General features: G+C 42.7%; 5 protein-coding genes and 1 long non-coding RNA gene across 7 annotated transcripts in view; 2 read left to right on the top strand and 4 right to left on the bottom strand.

Moving 5' to 3' along the window:
- The first annotated feature begins 13 nt into the window (after positions 1 to 13).
- LOC139331757 (SLC35A4 upstream open reading frame protein-like) lies at positions 14 to 2,797 on the top strand. The gene is made up of 3 exons (XM_070963381.1): positions 14 to 80; positions 461 to 559; positions 748 to 2,797. The coding sequence occupies exons 1-3, from the start codon at positions 66 to 68 to the stop codon at positions 943 to 945; spliced, it is 312 nt and encodes a 103-aa protein (XP_070819482.1). The 5' UTR covers positions 14 to 65; the 3' UTR covers positions 946 to 2,797.
- Positions 1,506 to 2,483, top strand: LOC139331755 (probable UDP-sugar transporter protein SLC35A4). Its single transcript, XM_070963379.1, has one exon. It carries the CDS (start codon positions 1,506 to 1,508, stop codon positions 2,481 to 2,483), a length of 978 nt encoding a protein of 325 aa, XP_070819480.1.
- A 72-nt stretch (positions 2,798 to 2,869) lies between the features above and the next one.
- On the bottom strand, positions 2,870 to 4,429 carry golga6l9 (golgin A6 family like 9). Its single transcript, XM_070963380.1, has 5 exons — positions 4,370 to 4,429; positions 4,087 to 4,200; positions 3,717 to 3,884; positions 3,172 to 3,322; positions 2,870 to 3,038 (listed from the first exon to the last, which is right to left on the bottom strand). Exons 2-5 carry the CDS (start codon positions 4,111 to 4,113, stop codon positions 2,977 to 2,979), a joined length of 408 nt encoding a protein of 135 aa, XP_070819481.1. The 5' UTR covers positions 4,114 to 4,200; positions 4,370 to 4,429; the 3' UTR covers positions 2,870 to 2,976.
- Positions 4,430 to 4,595: 166 nt separating this feature from the next.
- Positions 4,596 to 5,032, bottom strand: LOC139331758 (uncharacterized). The gene is made up of 3 exons (XR_011602195.1): positions 4,937 to 5,032; positions 4,783 to 4,848; positions 4,596 to 4,677 (listed from the first exon to the last, which is right to left on the bottom strand). It is a non-coding gene; the product is annotated as an uncharacterized lncRNA (long non-coding RNA).
- A 5,990-nt stretch (positions 5,033 to 11,022) lies between these two features.
- cd74a (CD74 molecule, major histocompatibility complex, class II invariant chain a) lies at positions 11,023 to 15,528 on the bottom strand. Of its 2 annotated transcripts, none has more exons than XM_070962861.1 (9): positions 15,319 to 15,528; positions 13,842 to 14,011; positions 13,112 to 13,203; positions 12,888 to 12,941; positions 12,723 to 12,809; positions 12,537 to 12,615; positions 12,175 to 12,375; positions 11,999 to 12,064; positions 11,023 to 11,898 (listed from the first exon to the last, which is right to left on the bottom strand). In XM_070962861.1, exons 1-9 carry the CDS (start codon positions 15,405 to 15,407, stop codon positions 11,888 to 11,890), a joined length of 849 nt encoding a protein of 282 aa, XP_070818962.1. In that variant the 5' UTR covers positions 15,408 to 15,528; the 3' UTR covers positions 11,023 to 11,887. The 2 variants fall into 2 exon arrangements, with proteins under 2 accessions (XP_070818962.1, XP_070818963.1); XM_070962862.1 differs by having other exon boundaries at positions 12,723 to 12,806; positions 15,319 to 15,518.
- A 1,436-nt stretch (positions 15,529 to 16,964) lies between these two features.
- LOC139331125 (bifunctional heparan sulfate N-deacetylase/N-sulfotransferase 1-like) overlaps positions 16,965 to 19,347 on the bottom strand; it is a 40,401-nt gene continuing 38,018 nt past the window's right edge. The window contains exons 13-15 of the mRNA XM_070962458.1: positions 19,115 to 19,224; positions 18,491 to 18,593; positions 16,965 to 18,399 (exon numbers count right to left, since the gene is read on the bottom strand). Of these exons, the coding sequence (XP_070818559.1) occupies positions 18,280 to 18,399; positions 18,491 to 18,593; positions 19,115 to 19,224 (333 nt within the window). The 3' untranslated portion in view covers positions 16,965 to 18,279. The remainder of the gene's footprint in view (positions 18,400 to 18,490; positions 18,594 to 19,114; positions 19,225 to 19,347) is intronic.

The following is a 19,347-nucleotide window of genomic DNA, read 5'->3' as shown; positions in this document are numbered from 1 at the left end:
TCGAGCAGAAGTTAAAAAATGGCTCAGGCTTATGCGCCGAACACTGATCACCCGACTAAGCAAAAATGGCGGATGACAAGGTGAGTGAGTTTCTGTGCTCTGTCTTTACATGTATTCATCTCACGTGTTTCGTCAGATGACAGCAACTGCTAGAGAAGAGCGATAAAAACGATTTCTCTCAGCAGCGGGTGGCTTTAAAATTAAGTTACCGGGGTCATTGCTTTTGAACAATATTAATATATATCCTTGAGTTATGTTGCTGTAAGCTAACCAGCAAACTTCGAGAAAATTAACTGTTAGCTGTTTTGTTAAAGACGCGCTTCATGGAAAATTCTGTCAGTACGTTAACTGTAACTTTATGCCGTTACGTTACAGCGACGTTAGCCACCCTCGGGAACTTAAACGTGGCGATTGGCACAGTTTTCATAATGCAAATGTGACACTTCGCGTTTTCCTCTAGGATCCACTGAAACAGTTGAGGGATCTGACGCAGCTCAAAAATCAGTTGGAGGAAATCCAGCGGCGAGTAGAGAACGAAGTGTCTGTCGGGATTCCTCAGGTGAGTTGTTGTGGCTTCCAGCTGGTATTGAACGCATCATGGCAAAAAAAAAAAAAAACATTCATTGCGCTAAATCTCCCACTTATCTCCCTGTAAATGAGTTCAGTTTTATTTTCCCACCTGTGTGTGGTTTTTCTGTGCTGGGATCTTGCTGAAAATCCTGCAGTTATTACTTATTGCTCTTGTAGGGAGGCTCAGTGCTTGGATCTCCATTTCTGAAGGGCTTTCTGGCCGGCTATGTGGTGGCCAAGCTACGCTCCTCTGCCATCCTGGGATTGCTGCTGGGAACAGTCACTGGCATATATGCAGCACAGAACTATCAGGTGCCCAACGTTGAAAGGACCGTGAAAGAGTACATGAACAACTTCAGAAAAGGACCAAAGTAATTTTGGCTGACTGCTGGGCTGGTGACATAACGGGCACAAGAAGAACAAATGCAGCTGTTGGCTTGTTAGTGGCTCATGAGGATCAGCCTTCAGTGTAGACTGGACTGTGGATATGATGATATAGCGTGAATTCTTGGGATTCATAGTAAAAGACTTTTTTATTTACGTTTCTGTTTCACGTTCAGTTGAATGCTGCTGTTTCATTTCCATGTGTATCTGTTTAACGTTTCAAGATGTGAACCTTTTTGTCCTCAAGGTTTTAACGTGTGGTCCATCAGATTTCGTAGCGTGGCTGAGGCTTACTGCCTGGAGCAGTCACTGAAGCCTTTTTGAGTTTGAATCATTCATGTTTAAAACAGGCAGCAAATGTTTCTTACACATTTATTGTTCAGCTTATATCAATATACAGAGTGATAGAGAGAATAGTGCATCAAAGTATTTTATAATTGATATTTAAATTGTCGAGATTTAAAGCTGTTTAAAAAACAAAATGTGAAGGGTTCTTGCACTTCAGTTAGTGTTCGGATCTGTTAGAAAATGTTTATTTTGCATGATTGAGGATGATTGTGATCCAGAATGTGGGGTCCAGTTCCCTGGCTCGGATCAGGAGACAGCGGATGAAAAGGATTCAGTGGAGTGTCCTCTTTGGGCTGATGGTCCTCATCTATGGCTCTCATGCGCCACTCATCACTCTCACCAAGGTAGATGGTGAAGTCCCTTTCAGCCCCTCATCATGTGTTGTCATGATTGAGTTAACCAAACTCCTGATTTCTCTAGCAACTCTCATTCTAACTGGGGGTACCTCTGCCTTAAATTCTCCTCCGTCTGTAGTCCTTGTGGCCCCCTATGCAGTGCCTGCCATACTCTACGCCCTCAACAACAACCTGGTGGTGCTCATGCAGGCCTACATGGACCCAAGCTCATACCAAGTCCTGTCTAACCTGAAAATTGCCTCCACTGCCCTGCTGTACTCCCTCTGCCTGGGCAAGAGGCTCCGGCGTGCTCAGTGGTTGGCTCTGGGGCTCCTCATGTGTGCAGGGGTATGCCACACTTACACCACCCTGGAGCTAGGAGACCCCGAGAGGCCTGAAGCTGAGGAAGGTCCCAGGCTTCACATCACAGCTTGGGGGCTTTTCCTTGTGCTGGTGTACTGCTTTGTTTCAGGCCTGGCAGCAGTTTACACAGAGAGGGTGCTGAAGAGCCAGAGGCTGCCCCTGAGCTTGCAGAATCTCTACCTCTATGTGTTTGGTGTGGCCATCAATGGGCTCTCCTCCTTCTCCTTTGCAGGAAGCAAAAAGAGCTTTCTGGAGGGATACTCAGGGGTGGTTTGGGCCATTATCGGAGGGCAGGCAGCTAACGGACTCCTGATGTCTGTGGTGCTCAAGCATGGCAGCGGGATCACCAGACTGTTTGTCATTTCCTGCGCCATGCTGGTTAATGCTCTGTTGTCCTGGGCCATCTTAGGGCTGCAGCTCACACCTTTTTTCCTCCTTCCCGTTTCTATGATTGGACTGGCAGCTTACCTTTATTACACATAGTAAAGTCTCCACGGAGTTAACCACATAGCCTGTTGAACCCAAAAAGATCTCACTGCAGTGTAAACTTAGGTATTGCAATTCTTGAGTTTCAGTTGTAAATAGTTTTCTGCCTTTTTGTCTATCTGCCTTCTGACATCCAGAATCCAACACTTGTATTTGATTTTTTTACCACATAGTCATTTCAGCAGTTGCCTAATTTGACAATTCACACATTTTAGAGTTTGATTTATTATCGTGTTACACTGTGGCAAGTAAATTCAAATAATAATGCAGGTTCGGATTGTTATATCTTCAGTAAAACATTTCTGAAGAGTGCTGCTATTGTCATCTTGGTGATTTTGTTTTGTATTGCATTCTCAGCCAAGAACAGTCAGAAATAATATCAAAGTGTTATCGAGTGTGTTACTGAAAACCAATAAATTGTCTAATACTGTTTTATTTCTCTTGAGTTACATTCAGCACATTGATTTATGTACATCTTTTCGTCATGTATTTATTGTTGTTCAGCCTTCAGATCACCTCGCACGGCTAGAGCATCCTTTAACTCTCCCAGTGCTGTAGAAAGAAAAAGAAGAATGTTGAAATGATGGTTGGAGGAAGAATCCTTTGCTGCCATCCCTGTAACATTTATCTTCAGATGTTGGGGTGAGTTCCATCATCTGGTAGAGGTTAGGCAGTAAACACTGACCTTTACGGAGCTGCTTGTTGTCAGCTTGCAGCTGCTGATTCTGGGCAGACAGGTAGACGGCATCCTGAACAGCCTCCAGCAGCAAACTTCTGTACCTGCCCTCTGACATCCTCCTCTGCTCCTCACTTACCTGACGAAACACCCTGAACACCTGGAGAGCAGTCCAAGAGGAAAGGCAGGTCAGAGGCAGGCGTTGCTAATCAGCAAAATCAGCAAGACTGGTGCAGCTCTCTTAAATGATTTGAGAGCTGAGGTGGATTCTTAAGAAGGGTTATGCATGGCACTTAATTCTAATAATAGATCAATACATCATTCCGTTGCACTTGACACCAAAATGATATTTATTATACTGCACATTCTGGCCCAGGTGTTTGAAAAAGCGCAGGTGTCTCATGCAAACACATTTCCTTCCTGCATGTAGACTGAATGACTTAAAAGCCTATTGATAAAAGAGACTCATAAAAGCAGTAATAAACGGATGACATTAAAAAGTGACATATAATCTTTCAAATCAGCGTTCTCCCACGGAGCCGGCAAACCTTCACCTGCAGGCTCTCCTCTCTTAGACAATGCAGCTCTGTTTGGTGTTTGCGATATTGATTCTGCAGGTCTCTCTCAGCCTGCTGGGCCTCAGCACGCAGGGCCTCTATCTGCAGCACCAGGACCTGCCTCTCTCTGGTCAGCACCAGCAGCTCTCTCTGGGGGCCTTCCGTCTAGCAGGAGGAATGGATGAAAGCGTGGAGAAAAAAAAAAAAAAAAAAAGCGAGGAAATAACAGAATTAAGTTGCAAATGCAGTGGTTTCCACAGCCCACCATAAATCCAGCCTTGCATTAATTCAAACTGACTCAGCATCCTCTGCTGAGATAGATCACAAACTGAATAATGTTTAACAACAGTGTATCTCATTATCTCACCAGCTCTGATGCCAAGTCTCTCTCCATCTTTTCCACCTCCTCCTGAATTAATCTCCCATGGTCCTCCTTAAGTTGCCTCCTCTGTTCTTGTGCTTTGCTGTATTCCAACTGAGGCTGAGCATTACATTGGCAAAGTAAATGCCTCAGTGTGACTTGCCCATTCTCACACACATAAATCTTCTTTATATATCTAATAAGGTTTTCACGAAGCCGTGTAAACACATTATCCAATCAGATGCACATGTTATATTTAAAGTGGCAGCAGTTAGATGAGGTGCGTTACTTGTTGACAGAGGTCAGATTTCTCTGCAGCGGCCCCGTTCTTCAGCGTCTCCTCTCTGAGAGCCTCCCTCAGCTGCTGGATTCTTGCTACCCTGTCCTGGACTTTCTCTACATTCCCTTTACCCTCTATGGATATGAGAAAGACACAATATCAGTGACATCCCCCCTTAGAAAACCTGACAAATTTCTCACTTTACCTCTGATATGTTCTTCCATTTCTTGTTTCAGCTGATCTTGCAAATCTTTCATTGTGTCTGTCGTCTCTCTGTGATCACTGCTGTGCCTGCTGCAATTTGGGGGCCGACAGCTCTGCCAAATCAAAGCAAAACACGGTACTCATTATGTTGGGAATGCACTTAATGTGTTATTGTTTTGCTTAAAATCTGGGGAAAAGGCAACAATTTAGGTGGAAACCTTTGTTTTTCTCGTCAGCTTCTTTGACTCTTCCCTCCTCTTCTCCCAAGACTGATTTTTCACAATCTGGAGGAGACATCACAGAATCTATTTCAGCTGCAACACAAGATGGTGAGAAAGCACTATTTAGTACAAGGCTCATCTAATGAAGTACCTGCAGGTTTTGGGTCAGCTCTGCCAGCCTGTAGGTGTTATGAACATCATTGTCCTCCTGTGACATCATCTTGGTTCTTAGATCCATGATGTTGTCTCTGATCTCTTGTTCGGTCACCCTTGGACACCAGCGATCAGGGGTCGCCTTCGTTACCAAACCTCTCGCTCTCTGGGCCAAAGCTAAGGCGGAGGGGGTCTCATCATCAAGAAGACCTGTTGGATAAAGAGGGTCATCGCTGTGCTCAAAGGATTCTGGTTCAGCTGGTGTGAGTGGAGCTCTCACCTTGAGGGTGGATGCAGTAGATGAGGACTGTCCGGCTGTTTCCTGTTAAGGCCTCATTTAGGAGGCAATGGAGGAGCTTGTCGCTTGTGGGTTCACATTGGGTTTGGTCCACAATCTTCACCAGTGGGCTGACTCTGGAGAGTATTACCAGTTTACTGTTTTTTGCTGGTGTAGTCCAAGAAATCAACATACTTAACCATTGCAATAATCAAAGTTTAAAAATGCCACTGCCAATTAAAAAATATTTGAAGTACACTTCAAGTCTGCAGATGTATGTAAATGTCAATAAGTTATAAATAAATGGATTCTAGTCTGAAATTAATACTCAGATACTATTTTCACAAATCCTGAATGATTGCCATGCATGCTGAGAGCTGATTAAACGATACTGTTACCAATCCAGATATTAGGTAATGTGGCTGAACAGTGTTTTAACGCCCAGCTGAACATTAAGATATCATTTCTACTTCCTCTGGCCCATGTAATAGATCGCACGCTGTATACGAGCTTATGACTGACCCTCTGAGGTCAGTCCTGCTGGCTCCTCCTGCCAGGCTGAACAGCTGCAGTCTGCTGCGGCAGACCTCTGACTCCACCTCCTCCGGGTTAAGTTTCCATTCAATGGCCACTGAGAACAGGGAACTGCATCTGTGGGAAGCACATGCCACAGAGACGGAGAGACAATAACAACATTCATTTATAAAGTGCGGGAAAGGGCAACTTGAATGACACCGCACGTACAACATTCAGACGGGATAAATCTGCTAAGTGACAATCCGCTCACTCATGCGACAGTAAGACACTTAGCTCCATTGTGATCAACCACTGTAATTAATCCATTCAGAGTAATTAAGCTAATGGATTACACGGCCAGAGTTTATTTGATCTACCTGCTGGAAATGGAGCCTGCATTATCCTTCAGCGTCCCCCTGCATGTTTCATACAGAGTGTAGGCTTCTTCTGCTGAACACACACACACCTCACATAAACCCCTGACAAGGCTGAGAGAAAAGATAAAGACTAATCATTTGGTGTTGCATTGAGGATCCATTTCCAGATGTGCTTGCTGTCTGTTGTATGTGTTTTGATATATTAATGGTCATCATTTGGGCTCACCTTCCAAGGACAGGGTGTCCCACAAGTTTTAGAGTGTGTCTGTTGGGGCTCAGGAGATCCACAGCGCTGCCATCTGGGTAAAACTGACATTGACAAACATCAGATGTTATCCTGCACCATACTGTGCCTAATACGATTCACAGTTACACTTCATTAAATAGGAAAAACCTGAAGGAACGACACAGAGATAAACGACTCCTCTTCCACTTGTGACAACACACGACTAAACAGATTTTCCAAGACCTAAAACAGATTCGAGAGTAAGATTAGTCATGAGGAAACATAAAAATCTGCCAATATTAAGGGTAGGTTTGTTTTGGCTCCACCTGTTTGATGATACAGTGGTCAATCATCGTGCTAATCTTCTCTGAGGAGGCGCCACATATCAGCAGAGCTCCATTGTAACCTCTGGATGTGGACTCAGTGAGAGGCTGCAGGAGCTCAGGGTGGAAACTCTGCAGGTTTATGTTCAGACTTTCAGTTTCTTAGAGTTTGTCAGCTGCAAAGAATAAAGAAGCTCGAAGCTTGTACCTGTATGTTGTCAGCAGTCACAACTTGGTCAAAGGAGAAGGACTTTCCTTCCTAATTGGAAAACAGCAGTCAGAGCTTTCAGGTGAATAATGATTGAAGCAGTGACTGAATTCAAACTTTGTACCTCAACCTCCTTTTCCAACTTGTAGTCCACACCACGGCCATCTTCACCAACAACCACACACTCTCTACTCTCTGTGCATTAAAAAAAGAAAGACATTTACACACAACGTCCTAACAACGTTATAGCAAATTCAGAGATTTGACCTTTTCATCCTTGCTTTACCTGAGCTTGTAGTCAGTACAACTCCCACTCTTACTGTTTCAGCTCCCTCACACAGCTGGAGGAACATGGAAATTGGGAAAAAATGACCACTGCCAATCAAACAAGCCAATCTTAATCCCCCATTTCTTTTTTGTAATTACACACTAATGTGTTTTTTTTTTTTTTTTTAAAAAAGGTACTTACAGGTGCGTTCATGTTCACAGTGGCCATCCCATGAGTCTGTGTACCACAGCCACCAGGTCAGCTGGTTTTCATTACACCGTGCTGAAATATTAATGAGTCAGAGTCTGCTTTCACTGGTCGAGGTGATCAGGGTGCGGTTACCAGGACGGACAGAAAGGTCACAACTGGGGTCACTGATGAGCCGTAATAACTTTGAAAGCATTTCCTTTGAACAACTTTATTGTGTCATTTTGGAATAGGTAACAGAAACAGACCAGGATTATTAGATCATTATGAACAAGAATGATTTTCTCAGTTTTATTTGATTCACTTGAAATCATGAAGATGTAGAAAGATATTGCAATGCTAAGCAGTGGTGAGACAAACAGAAATTGTGACAGTGTTAATAGAAACTGATTTATCCTCTTCTCTATGTGTCCCTCCATTTCTACTCAGGCATCCCATAAAGGGGAGCTAATGACTTAATTAATTTTTGTTGAGTTTGTGAACATTGTTAGTAATTAACGGTCATTAAAGGTAATGAATGGTTTAACAGGTGAATCATTTATAATGTTTTACAGACCAGTTATGAACCATTAAAAAGAGCAAGTTCTGGGTTGCCAGGTTGTGAAAATACCTTTGCCTGGTGCTTAACCTTTCTATTTGGTAACGGTGCAAATATAAATGACAGTAATCCATTAATAAATGCTTCATAAGTTGTCAACAAATAGGTCCACATCCTCTGTGGGGAAAGTAAGTGATCGCACAACCCAGTAAGTCAAGGGGATTTTTCACTACTTGCAAACCCCAAAATCTTTCTCATTAATGGCAACTTATTTTATTAACTAATAATAAAACCATTACATCTCATTGTAAAGTGAGAATAAACCTACAAAGAGTGTCAAACAGAGAGGAGGGCTGTGGTGCTGCATCCCACTGGTCATCTTCACACACGCCTCAAGAGACAAACTCATTATCTGAGACCCCTGCTGGGCCACTGGTGTGGCACACAGAAAGTCAGGGTGGTCCTCCACAGACACAATGTCTGAGTTGTCCAGGAAGTTGATGGTCTCTTTTAGGCCACAGTCACACTGATAAGGGTTCCTCGCCGCTTGGAGACTAACAAGCCGCTCCAGTGCGCTCAGATCAGCATCTGTCCCCCTTATCAAGACTGTAAGGTGGTTATCGTCCACGTTTAGCTGCTGCAGGTGAGACAGGCTATCTAGAGCGGGGAGACGTGTGAGGCGGTTATTAGACAAATATAGTGTTTTCAGGCTCTGTAGTGGGTTATTGAATACCTCCAGAGAATTATAACTTAGATCCAGTTCTTCCAGAGATGCAGAGAGTAACGAGTTAACCTCTGTGATCCCCGAGTGGGAAAGATTGAGCATCCTGAGCGGCTTCACCTGCAGGCAGTGTGGATAATGGAAGGTGGAGAAATTGTTCCTGCTGACATCTAGATGGGTGAGGGCAGGGGTGAGGCTCAGGGGTGTGCAGAGAGACTGGAGGGAGGTGAGGTTGTTGTGTCTCAGATGAAGAGACTTCAGAGACTTGAACGAAAGAGAGGAGCAACGTGAGATATTCTGCAGGTCAGTGGAAGAGATGGGATTCTCGGACAGATCCAGATGAGTCAGGTTTTCTACTCGGTGAGCCCAGCTGCAGTCAATCTCAGCCATGCCGGAACGGACGAGACCAAAAGTTTTCAGAGAGCTGAATAACCAGTGGTGGAAAGTCTGGAACGAGGGCTGGAGGAGAGAGGGGTCCACTGTTACGTCTTCCAGGAAAAGGGTTGTAATTTTATTTGCTGCGCTTAAGACTGGAGGCTGTAAAGGCTGAACAGCTTCCAGAGTGGAGGAAATGATGTTAATTTTGGTCAGCTGTGAGAGCGGCAGAAAAGGTATCACCGTCCTGAAGAACGAAAAGGACATTGTGACATTGGTGAAAATTAGTGTATTTATTTGGACTAACTGAAGAGCAAAATTTAGATTGGAGGATAATTTAAACTCATCCAGTCTGCCATCTCTCAGCTCCAGCTCCAAAGCCTGGAAACACATCAGACCCTGTGGGTTGTGGATAACCATAATGTTGCACACACAGCGAGTCATGTCCTCGCTTAAAACGCAGAGAGAAGTGGCCGCTCCCGAAGTGCCAGTGAGCCCCAAGAGCAGGAGCAGAATCAATCCCTGATTCAGTGTCATGGTGGGCAGGAGGACTGTCAGCGAGCTGAAAAGGTCAGAGAGAATTTGTGTTTCAGTTTCAGTAAATCATGGATTTAGCAAGAAAAACATTTTTAAATGTCCAAATGTAAGGCTTTAAATAGAACCAAACATGCCTTTAAATGAAAGAAAGACATCGTAGTAACATTAAAGACATCTTAAAGGGCTTTAAATGTGTCAAAAACAAACTCTGCTCACAGAACATACAGCATTTTGGAGTAAAAGCAAAATGGAACATGTTTATTTTAATGATTATTTTCTAAATATGATCGCATTGTTGCCTTGGGTCCAATTTTAAAATTGTATAAAGCTAACAAATTCAAAAATCAACAGCTATGACTGGTCCTGAAAATGCATCCGAGGAACATGAACTTGAAGTGGAGCACTTACCTTCAGGACACTTCAGCGACTCATTTATTGCCAGAAGGTGTAACATCTATATCTTTATTCTAACCCAGCTTCCCCATTTTCTACCCCATCTGTTCCTACTTCCTTTACTTTTGCTTATCCAAGCAAATACAGCACTTCCTCAACGCACAAATAAATTTCCCCAAGTAATTACTGACGCCTTTGCTGAGGGCAGCAGAAATCAGCACTTCCTCACTGATCAAAATGATGCCAGCATGCCCAGCAGCTCTGACGACACCACTGAGGGGTCAGCTGGCACAGAGAGCATGGAGCTAAGTATATTTACCAAGTACTTTAGTCTACTACCGTAAGTATTTACATTTCAGAGGGAAATATACTTTTTACTCCACTACATCTGTCTACAGCTTTAGTTACTAATTACTTTACCAATTAGTTTCTGAATAGCTGATTCTGATTGTTTCTTTATGGTTTGAGAAAATTCTTCTTTAATTAGCTGGAAAAAAAAAACAGTCACAAAGCAGAAAACAAAGGACTGATTTTCTTACAAGAAGCTGACTTTTTAGAGATAAGCGGTCCTCACAGGACAGCGATAAGATAAGATGTATCTTTATTAGTCCCACAGTGGGGAAATTTCAGGTATTACAGCAGCAAAAGTGGATAGCAAACATAGAGGGCATCAGTAAAAAGGACATTAAAAATCAAACCAAACAATATAAAGAATATAAACAAGGAATAATGAAATATGAACAATGCTATGTGATCATCTTATAGGATATGATGCAGCGCTGTAGACTAAACCACCCGGCGGTGCTTAAAGTAGCCAAAATGAGCTGTACACATGTACAGCATTAAAATACAACATACACATTAACATATGGTTTCGAATGCGGGACGTTTACTTGTATATGGAGTATTTGTACTTATTTGTATTTTAACTGCAGTAAAAGATCTTAATACACCTTCCACCACTAAGAGAGTAACAGTTTTCTGCTTTGCTATTTACGCTATTGAACCTGCTACACGTTTAGCTTCATGAACAGAAAACGTCAAGTGTAAAAATGAACAAGTGCACTTCAGTGCAAAGTGAAACTTTACCAGAAACAGATGCCAGAAAATCACAAGCGTCATTGCATCGAATCAGGTTAGAGTTTATTTAGGCCTTATTATGCGTAAAGCTTCAGCAGTTGTTTTGATTTCAGTAGAATATGAACATAATAATGCAAAACAGTTTTGTTAGGAAAACTTTATTTTGCCTTCTTAACACAAACAGCTACATACAGTAGGAAGTCACTTCCTCATTCGTTCGCACCTTTCGGTCGGTTCACTCAAATTACAAAGACTTTCCTCATTAAACTGTCTCACCTTGAAGTGCAGATGGTTTTGGTTTTGTTTAGCTGGGTTTTAATTTGTTTTCAGTCTTTATTGGAAATACTTTCTGCCACCAATGAAAACTGGACCCAGTGTGGTCTGAGGATTATTCACAATTGGATTCTGTTTTTAAATGTAATTTGTCAAAGCTGTATGCACAAGAAACAACTCCACTACATTTGGGTGGAGGCAGACATATGAGAAATGCTATCTTACGGCGAGTAAAGCCTGAACTACATCTATGTCATGATAGCAGTTGTGGTGAGGGAGAAAACATGTAATTTGGGTGAACTGACTCATTCAGCATTCTTCAGACACAAACACATTTTACACAAATACTTTAACACACTGTAGATGAAACTGGACCATTAGGTTAAAAAGTCACCCCAAAATTATTCTGAGAGATAAAAAAGAAATCAAAAGCAAGAACCTGTAACAGATCTCAATTGATGTGATTTGAAGCAGCCAGCAAAATGGTAAAAATCAACAGATTAAATGGAGAAAAGATAGAATTCAAACAATTACTACACGCGGGTCAGCATCCACCTCAAAATGGCTGATTTCTCATGTCTGCGAAGATTGCTTGATGAAAAGAAAAAAACATCACTTTTCTTCATTCATTCACTGAATATCTGGAAGAAAAGAAAAACACGAGTGACGATGTGTAGCTGCCAGCAAATGTTTGTGAATAAACATCTTGATCCACTAAAAAACTTCATGTGAGGCGCTCACCATCATCAAGGCTGATGGTCTTCTGCATCAGTCTGGGCGCAGACATCATACGGCTGGGAACAAAGCCTGGAGTGAAAAGGAACAAAAAAATTATGCTACTTCCATCCATGAAAGCCTCGCATGAAAAGCTAATGATGCAGAGCTGAGTCAAAAGTCCTTTAATATGAGTCCTCTACCTCTGCGACAGTCGGGTCGGCCACGCATGGTGGTGCCATCGATGGCTGTGCCGCTCTCGTCCACACACCAGCAGTAGCCAGTCGCGTGCCAGCACTGCATGGGCGTGTACTTGCCCTCCTCGTCACACTGGGGCTTGTAGGACCCGATCTTGGTGGGTCCAGGGGCTGCCTCCATCTGGCATTTGGTCTTGATCAAAAAGGCTGAGGGATGGAAAAGGTAGAGAACACTGCGACATTAAAAGTCTGACTGCTGATTATTACTGCAATGAAGTGCTACGTTTGGGATTTGCTGTCTTGCTGAGAGTCTGGATCAGAACATCAGCTTAAATACTGAAGTGTAAAGGAGAGAACGTCGCTGTAACCTGGCTGGGGTGGTGGGCGTGCAGGCTGCTGCTGGGCCATCTGGAAGATCAGCCAGTAACGCATCCAGGACTCAAAGCTCTGCAGAGTGCAAAACATTTAAAAAACATGACTGACAAGATCATTTCGTTCTATTCTTTTGCATTTTAGTTTTAGCACTTTCCACGTGAACGTGTGTGCGACTTTACCTGCCACTCGGTGTCATTCATCTGATGCTTCAGGCTCTGCAGGTTGGCCAGGAAGGTCTCGTTGAACTGCGGCAGCTGGGAGTCCTGCTGAAAATATGACCGGAGCCATGAAACAACACGACATCTGCAGTGTGAGGACACACAGGGTACAGCAGTGTAACATACCTGCATGAGCTCCTTCACCTGCTTCTCCACGCTCACAACAGTGTCCTGCAGTTTCTAATGGGAGAAGACAGCGAAGTCAAATTCAGTCAGGATGTTTGATTTCATTCATGTTCTCATTCATTCATTCATGATAGGTCATCTAGGACAATATCTGAAGTCTCAAACAAGTCTGCTGCCACCAGGATTACAACTGAAGTTTTCCCAGAAGGCAGGTGTAAACGTACAGTCATGGGTGTCTTGGAGCCCTCATCAGTGGTGAAGTCCTTCAGCAGGGGGAGGCTGCTCATAGGCATGCGCATCCTCATTGGAGACACAGCTGTAAAAAATTATTGACATTTACTGACACGTATGAGTCCAGTGAATCATTTCTAGTGAGAAACACGCTGTCTTTACTTTGAGACTTTTTTTTAAGGAGGACTACAGAGGACTGACAGAGAGCTTCATCACATGGTGCAACAACAATCACCAGAAGCTCAGTATCAGCAAACCAATGAGCTTGTGGTTGACTACAGTGCTTCAAATATGGATGTTATCTGACCAAATGTGAAACATGGTCACAATCTCCACTTCCTGTCCTCAGTAATGGCATTGAATAACGTCCAAAAAAGTGTTTTTAAACAACATTATGCTGACGTCACAGTGAAATTTAAATCTTGAAAATTTAAACAGGATGCATTGAACCACAACAGCTCTGCTGCTACGCTGGAGGTGTTCAACACTAGATTACATATCGTGGTACTTCCTTATGACGCAGCTTGAAATGATTCCCCAGCAAATCTTTCAATTCCCTCCCGAACTTTCAGATCAAGTTCCTTAAAGCACACTCCCACTTCCCTCTCCACCTCCCCATTCTTCAGCCTCCTCCTATCGAACAAAGGCTATTACTCATTAATGACACATTCCTGCTCAGACCCCCCCCCCCCCCCGTCATTCAGACTTTCACGTCTCCTTTACCCTGGGATGAGCGGGTCAGCTGTCTGCCCATTCTCTCCGAGTTTGTCTGCAGCGCATGGATCTGCTGCCTCTGGCCGAACACCATGTAGGCAGTGAAGACCTGGCTGGCCAGCAGCAGACATGCCAGGGTGGTCAGGCCTGCGATCTTAAAGGCACGGCTGTTGGAGCCACTGAGAGAGAGAAATATGAAAATGTGCTGAAGAGGATAAAACAGCAGGGCAGAGGGGAAAAGCATGATACACAGCCAAATTAAAAAAAAAAAATTCAATTTAAAGGAATACTCCACAGTCCTAAAATGCCCTGTGTGGCATTTTTGTTTTGATACTGAGTTTGGACTATCCGGCACACAAACAAGCCCCAAATGTAAACAGATCTGATGGTATTATGCATTATCTAAAGTAAAGCAAATAAACACCATCATCCTTTCGAAGTTGTGATATATTCATTTTTTTTTTACAGTAACATCTAACACAGTCCTGAGACGAAAGTAGTCAGGCCTGTTCTGTTTCTCAGAATCAGCCAATAGAATGTGACCATCACTTGTTACTAGGCAGACATTTTTCCCTGCTGCAAGGAAGTACACATCCATCTACTCTTAAGAACCTATTTAAGATGCATACGTTGTAAAATCAGTTTTTTCCCCCTCATAAAAAGGTACAAGACCATAATAACTGTATATTTACTTGTTTCACAAACAATTCTGCTACAATGAAAAGTGAAACTTGAACGGAGCATTTACTATAACGTGTTTCAATGTACTGTATGTAAACAATGTCAGTATAATCAATCATACTTTATTAAGTTGTTAATTCTGCTTTGTTTTAAGAGAATCATATCAAAATGAATCCATGTATAACAACAAAGAGATCAGGCACGTGAGGTAAACAATTAGCCTGTGTTATCCCTTAAACACAAAAAATATTTTTCATAAACTTTCAGAAACATTGAATGAATTAATGAATTAATCATAAATCGTGTATTTTTTTAAGCTGAGAAGTAAACCACTGGCCAATGTTTTACCCTAGGGTTAATTATGAGCCAATAGCAAGACAGTATCACCAGTTACTAGGCAGACGTCTTCTCTGAGTGCAAGGTGAAGTGTTAGTGAAAATGTTTTAAAATGCGTTAAATGTATAAACATGGAAACATACAAAATGCTGCAAAGCAATGAGTAAATACACTTAATATTTCATGAACTAATGATGCATAAAAAGCAGAGAAAAAGACACTTTTATCCTATAACCGATATCCTCCCACTTAGAAACAACAGAATATAAACACACAATTTAATCTAATGCCCTGTCCAGTAGACGTTACTCCTCTGTGTCAGCTACTCACTTGAAATTTAATACTTAATGAAAGTTTCATATGAGATTTACTGCTCATTTTAATTCAATCACACACAGAAGAACGAGCATTTTAATAGCAAACAGCTGTTATTATGAGTATAAATGGATAGGACGGCCTCCCCTCTCACCCTCCATGTCCAACGCGGAGAACAAGGGCTTCTTCACTGCCTGCCAGACTGTCTGTTGGCAGGGGAGCATCTTCCGAAGAGTGGGCCATCTGTCCGAAAGTTTCTCTCAGCTTCTTCAAGCCAACAAATAGGAGAGTGTCCGGCAAGTCAACCTAATAACTGGTCTTCAAAATAGGGAACGACTTGCAGACAGGTTCCTCAGAAAGGTGAAGGGATGTGGAAAGTCCCCTGTCTTAAAAAGAGCGGTGGGACGGCTCAGCAGCGCTGTGAGAGCGTGCGAGCTGTGATTGGTCAGACTACACCACCATCACTTGTTGATAGAGGCAGACAATGTTGAAGAAGTGGGTTTATTTCTATTGTGTGAAAAAATCTGCTCTTAATGATAATTCTAACGTGTCCTGTTCGATTGTTACCACGAATAGATGCTTTTAAATGCTATACTGAGCTTTACTTGTATATTACTTCTACTTTTAGTAAAGTTACAAAGTGCTTTACAGAGAAAAGAAATAAGGGAAATCTATCAATAAGGGAGCAACAACACATTTAATAATACTAAAATGTACTTTGATTCTGAAATATTTGTGAGTAGTAACCATGAGATCATGTCAGTTGTTGAAAGTATTTTAACTTCTATATTTTTAAGTGCAGCGTGTCATTTTAATGTATGTTGCTCCTTGTTTACTTCCTGGAATAACAGACAGGCCTGCTTCTTGGTAGATGTTTGGTGTTTTCCCAATAAGGAATTAAAACCACAGTAACATGAGCCACATGTACATCTACCTTGGGTCAGGCTGAACATCAGAAGGACAAAATTTAAGGAACAGGCCAATGGTTCATGTGACTTTACAAAAGATTCAGGTTGTTCTTGTCTCGAAAGCACCTCACCAAGAAGTAAAAGTGAAAGAAAAGCTAATCTACCTTTCAAATGTATTTAAGCCAGTTTCCAGAAACCTCTGCACAAAAGCAGTCGCCATTATCCTGCTTTGAACTGACGCTCAGTTAAATAAAAGACTGTTCAGACACCATAACAAACAATGTAAGAAAAAAATCAGACTATTGAAAAATACAGTGGTGTTTTATTTGCAAATTAAAAAGCACCGACAATATTAGTTACACTGTAAAAATTATTGACAACAATTACAAATCTTTATCATACAGTCCAGGAGATTAGTACCATCATTGCTGTTATGTGTTATCACTTAATACTTTATAATGGAGAGACTCAGTACCGGTGTACAATAGTTGGCAGTGAGAGGACATGAGAGGAAACAATCTTAGCGACACACCTCGGCACAATGAAATGATCCAAACTCCCCTCAGTACAGCACTGACGTTTCACACTGTGGGAATGGGCTGATGGAGAGTGTAAACCCAAACACATTCAATAATTTAGGTCTACTGAGGGCTGTGTATTATGTACATTACAAAGTCTGGAAATAAAGGACCGACATGTGCATTGTTATTACATCAGAACATTGTACAAAACTATTGCAATAAGAGCAGCTTTTTGTTATCTATGCTTGACATCTAGTTGCAGTGGTAACACCTTGACCGACGACCCAACATCTGTATGGTCTCACTGGGCATAATGTTGGTTTTCCTGGCAACTTTAAACACTTTTCCCAGAGACAGCTTCCCCCCCGCCCCCCCCTTCCCAAACTCAAACTCCTCTAGTAAATGAAAAGACAGAAAATACAAGACAAAATATACAGTTTAGACACAAAAAACCCCCAATGCTGAAAACAGATTAGAAATGCACAACCTTGTTCTGTACACGAGCTGAATCTCTTCGACCAGAGTGTCTGATTAAACATAGCTAGCTTATGATCTTCTTCACAGATTGTAGCAGGATCCATACCGTTAGTGTGCTTTCCAGTAACTTGTTATGTTCAGAATTGATGTTCACGCGAGTGCCTTAAATATTGTGCTTTCAACGTCTGTCCTCCTGTTCCTGCTTTAGCCAATTTAATGGTCATGGAACTGACAACAGAAGAGGCTGAGCCGAACACTTTAACAAACCAGTCCGCTGTACATCCGACCTACACGAGAAAACTGAGCTAAGATGTTTAGTTTTGGTACATTCTACAATAATGCATTGCCATCAGCATTACAGAAACGTTAAAACGAACTGAGTAAAGAAAACAAAACGTAAAACTTCTTAAAAAAAGGAACCCTCAAAAGTCCATGTGGTAATATCTTAATGAAGATTCTGTCCTGGCTGGCACTTGTAAATGCAATAACTAGATTCTACCAAGGCCTATCAAGTGAGGCTACAACATGCAGCCTGAGTCAAGCCTCCAGATGTCCCAATCTCCTCTCATACCAACACTTCACTTATGTCAAAGGCATTTGCAACCAATGTCTCTCTGCTGATCAGGCGGTCATTCATTTAGTCAATGCCTGTTATAATCTGCTCCAAACACCACAACTTCACAGATGAGACGCAGGTGATGTTCTCTCTTCCACCCGTTTCCCAGAACAAGACTGCTCAAGCGCCAGACTTTTTTTTCCCCATTTCTTCCGAAGTTCATGCGAAGAAGATGAGGTTTGATTAAGGAGAGCAGAGGTGTGGTTATCAGACACTGAGGGTCTCTCCTGTGCATCACTGAGCGCTTCTTCTTCAGGACGCGGTGGAGGCCATCGTTGGGGCTTCCACCGCCCTGGTCTGTCCTGCAGGGGAGTAGCGGGATCTCGAAGCTCGGGGGGAGAGGGGAGAGCCGTCGGCCGCAGAGAGCGACTGCGCTCTTGTCCTGCTCACATCAACTGTTGTTCTGTTCATTTGAGAAGATCGCGGTTAAGTTTTGAGTTCTAGTTGAGCATCCCATCCTCCAATCTGCACATATTTCAGTCTCTTTCAAAACTATTTGGGATCTTCAACATTTCAGGCCCCTCAGCCAGAGTCCCCCAGCAGGGTTGAGCGGTGCTTCAGTGTGTGGAGCTGCAGGCTCCCCTGTGGTGGTGCTACCTGGTGTGGACCAGCTCTTCTCGGAGCCAGCTGGGCAGCGGCTGACCCATCCTGTAGAGCAGCTTGGACAGCTCAATGTTGTGATCCCTATAGTACTCCCTGAGGAACTCCTGGGACTGAAGCACACAAAGGAGGCAAGATGAATAATGTCTGAACAAACAGTGAAACAATGTTCAGGTATAATGTTTGTCTTTCAATTGATCATACCTCGGAGTCCATGTCAGGGTACCTGCGCCCCTTACTCTTCCCCAAACACTTGGTCTTCCCTCCCTCCAGCAGCTGACACCAGAAGCCTTTCTTGGGGTCGAACCTATACATAATAGATGCACAGAACAACTTCTATTTATTTATTTGCGCGGTGAAAACAAACACAGCAACAAAAGAGAAGAAGCACATTGTGCAGGTGAGATTTAGAAAACCCCTTGAGGCTTATGGAAGGAATCTCGCCTCAGTATGCATTACAAGCAAATACAAGTCATATAATCCAGAAAAACAAGCAAACAAGCACCCGTAAGATCAAAAAGCAAACATAGAGCAGGCAGCAAAAAACAGGAAAAACATCAACTACATAAAATAATGTAATGAGGGTGTGTGTGCTTCAGCGTATGTGAGTGTGCAGGCCCGCTGAAGTGAACTCATTATGACTGGAAGAGAAAGAGAGAGAGAGCGAGCGAGAGAGGTCAATTATAACTCAGATATGATCAGTTTTGGCTCATCAGACTGGTCCTCAGCCTATATTTGAAATTCTTTACAGAAGCAGATGCAACTTGAACATAACTGTTCCACTGATGAGCCCTCTTGTATCCAATAATAATGAAGGATGATACTCACGCTAGGATCTTGTGGTAGTTGATGATGTTGGTCAGGCTCAAATACTTCTGGACTTTATCCATCACTGAGGCGGGCTCGGTCTTCAGCATCTGTCCATCCAAGACTAACAACTGGGTAAGACACACAACCAGGGCCACATGTGAGAACAGGAAGTGGACAGCCTATTGTGTCAAAGCAGTGAACAGAAAACTATTTTCAAAATGGAAGCTGGTAAAAATGCCCCTGGTCTTTTC

This window comes from Chaetodon trifascialis, chromosome 5 (assembly GCF_039877785.1).
Source record: "Chaetodon trifascialis isolate fChaTrf1 chromosome 5, fChaTrf1.hap1, whole genome shotgun sequence".
Classification (NCBI taxonomy): domain Eukaryota; kingdom Metazoa; phylum Chordata; class Actinopteri; order Chaetodontiformes; family Chaetodontidae; genus Chaetodon; species Chaetodon trifascialis.
Note: the sequence above shows the minus strand (reverse complement) of the source record. Positions and strands in the feature narration are given on the sequence as shown.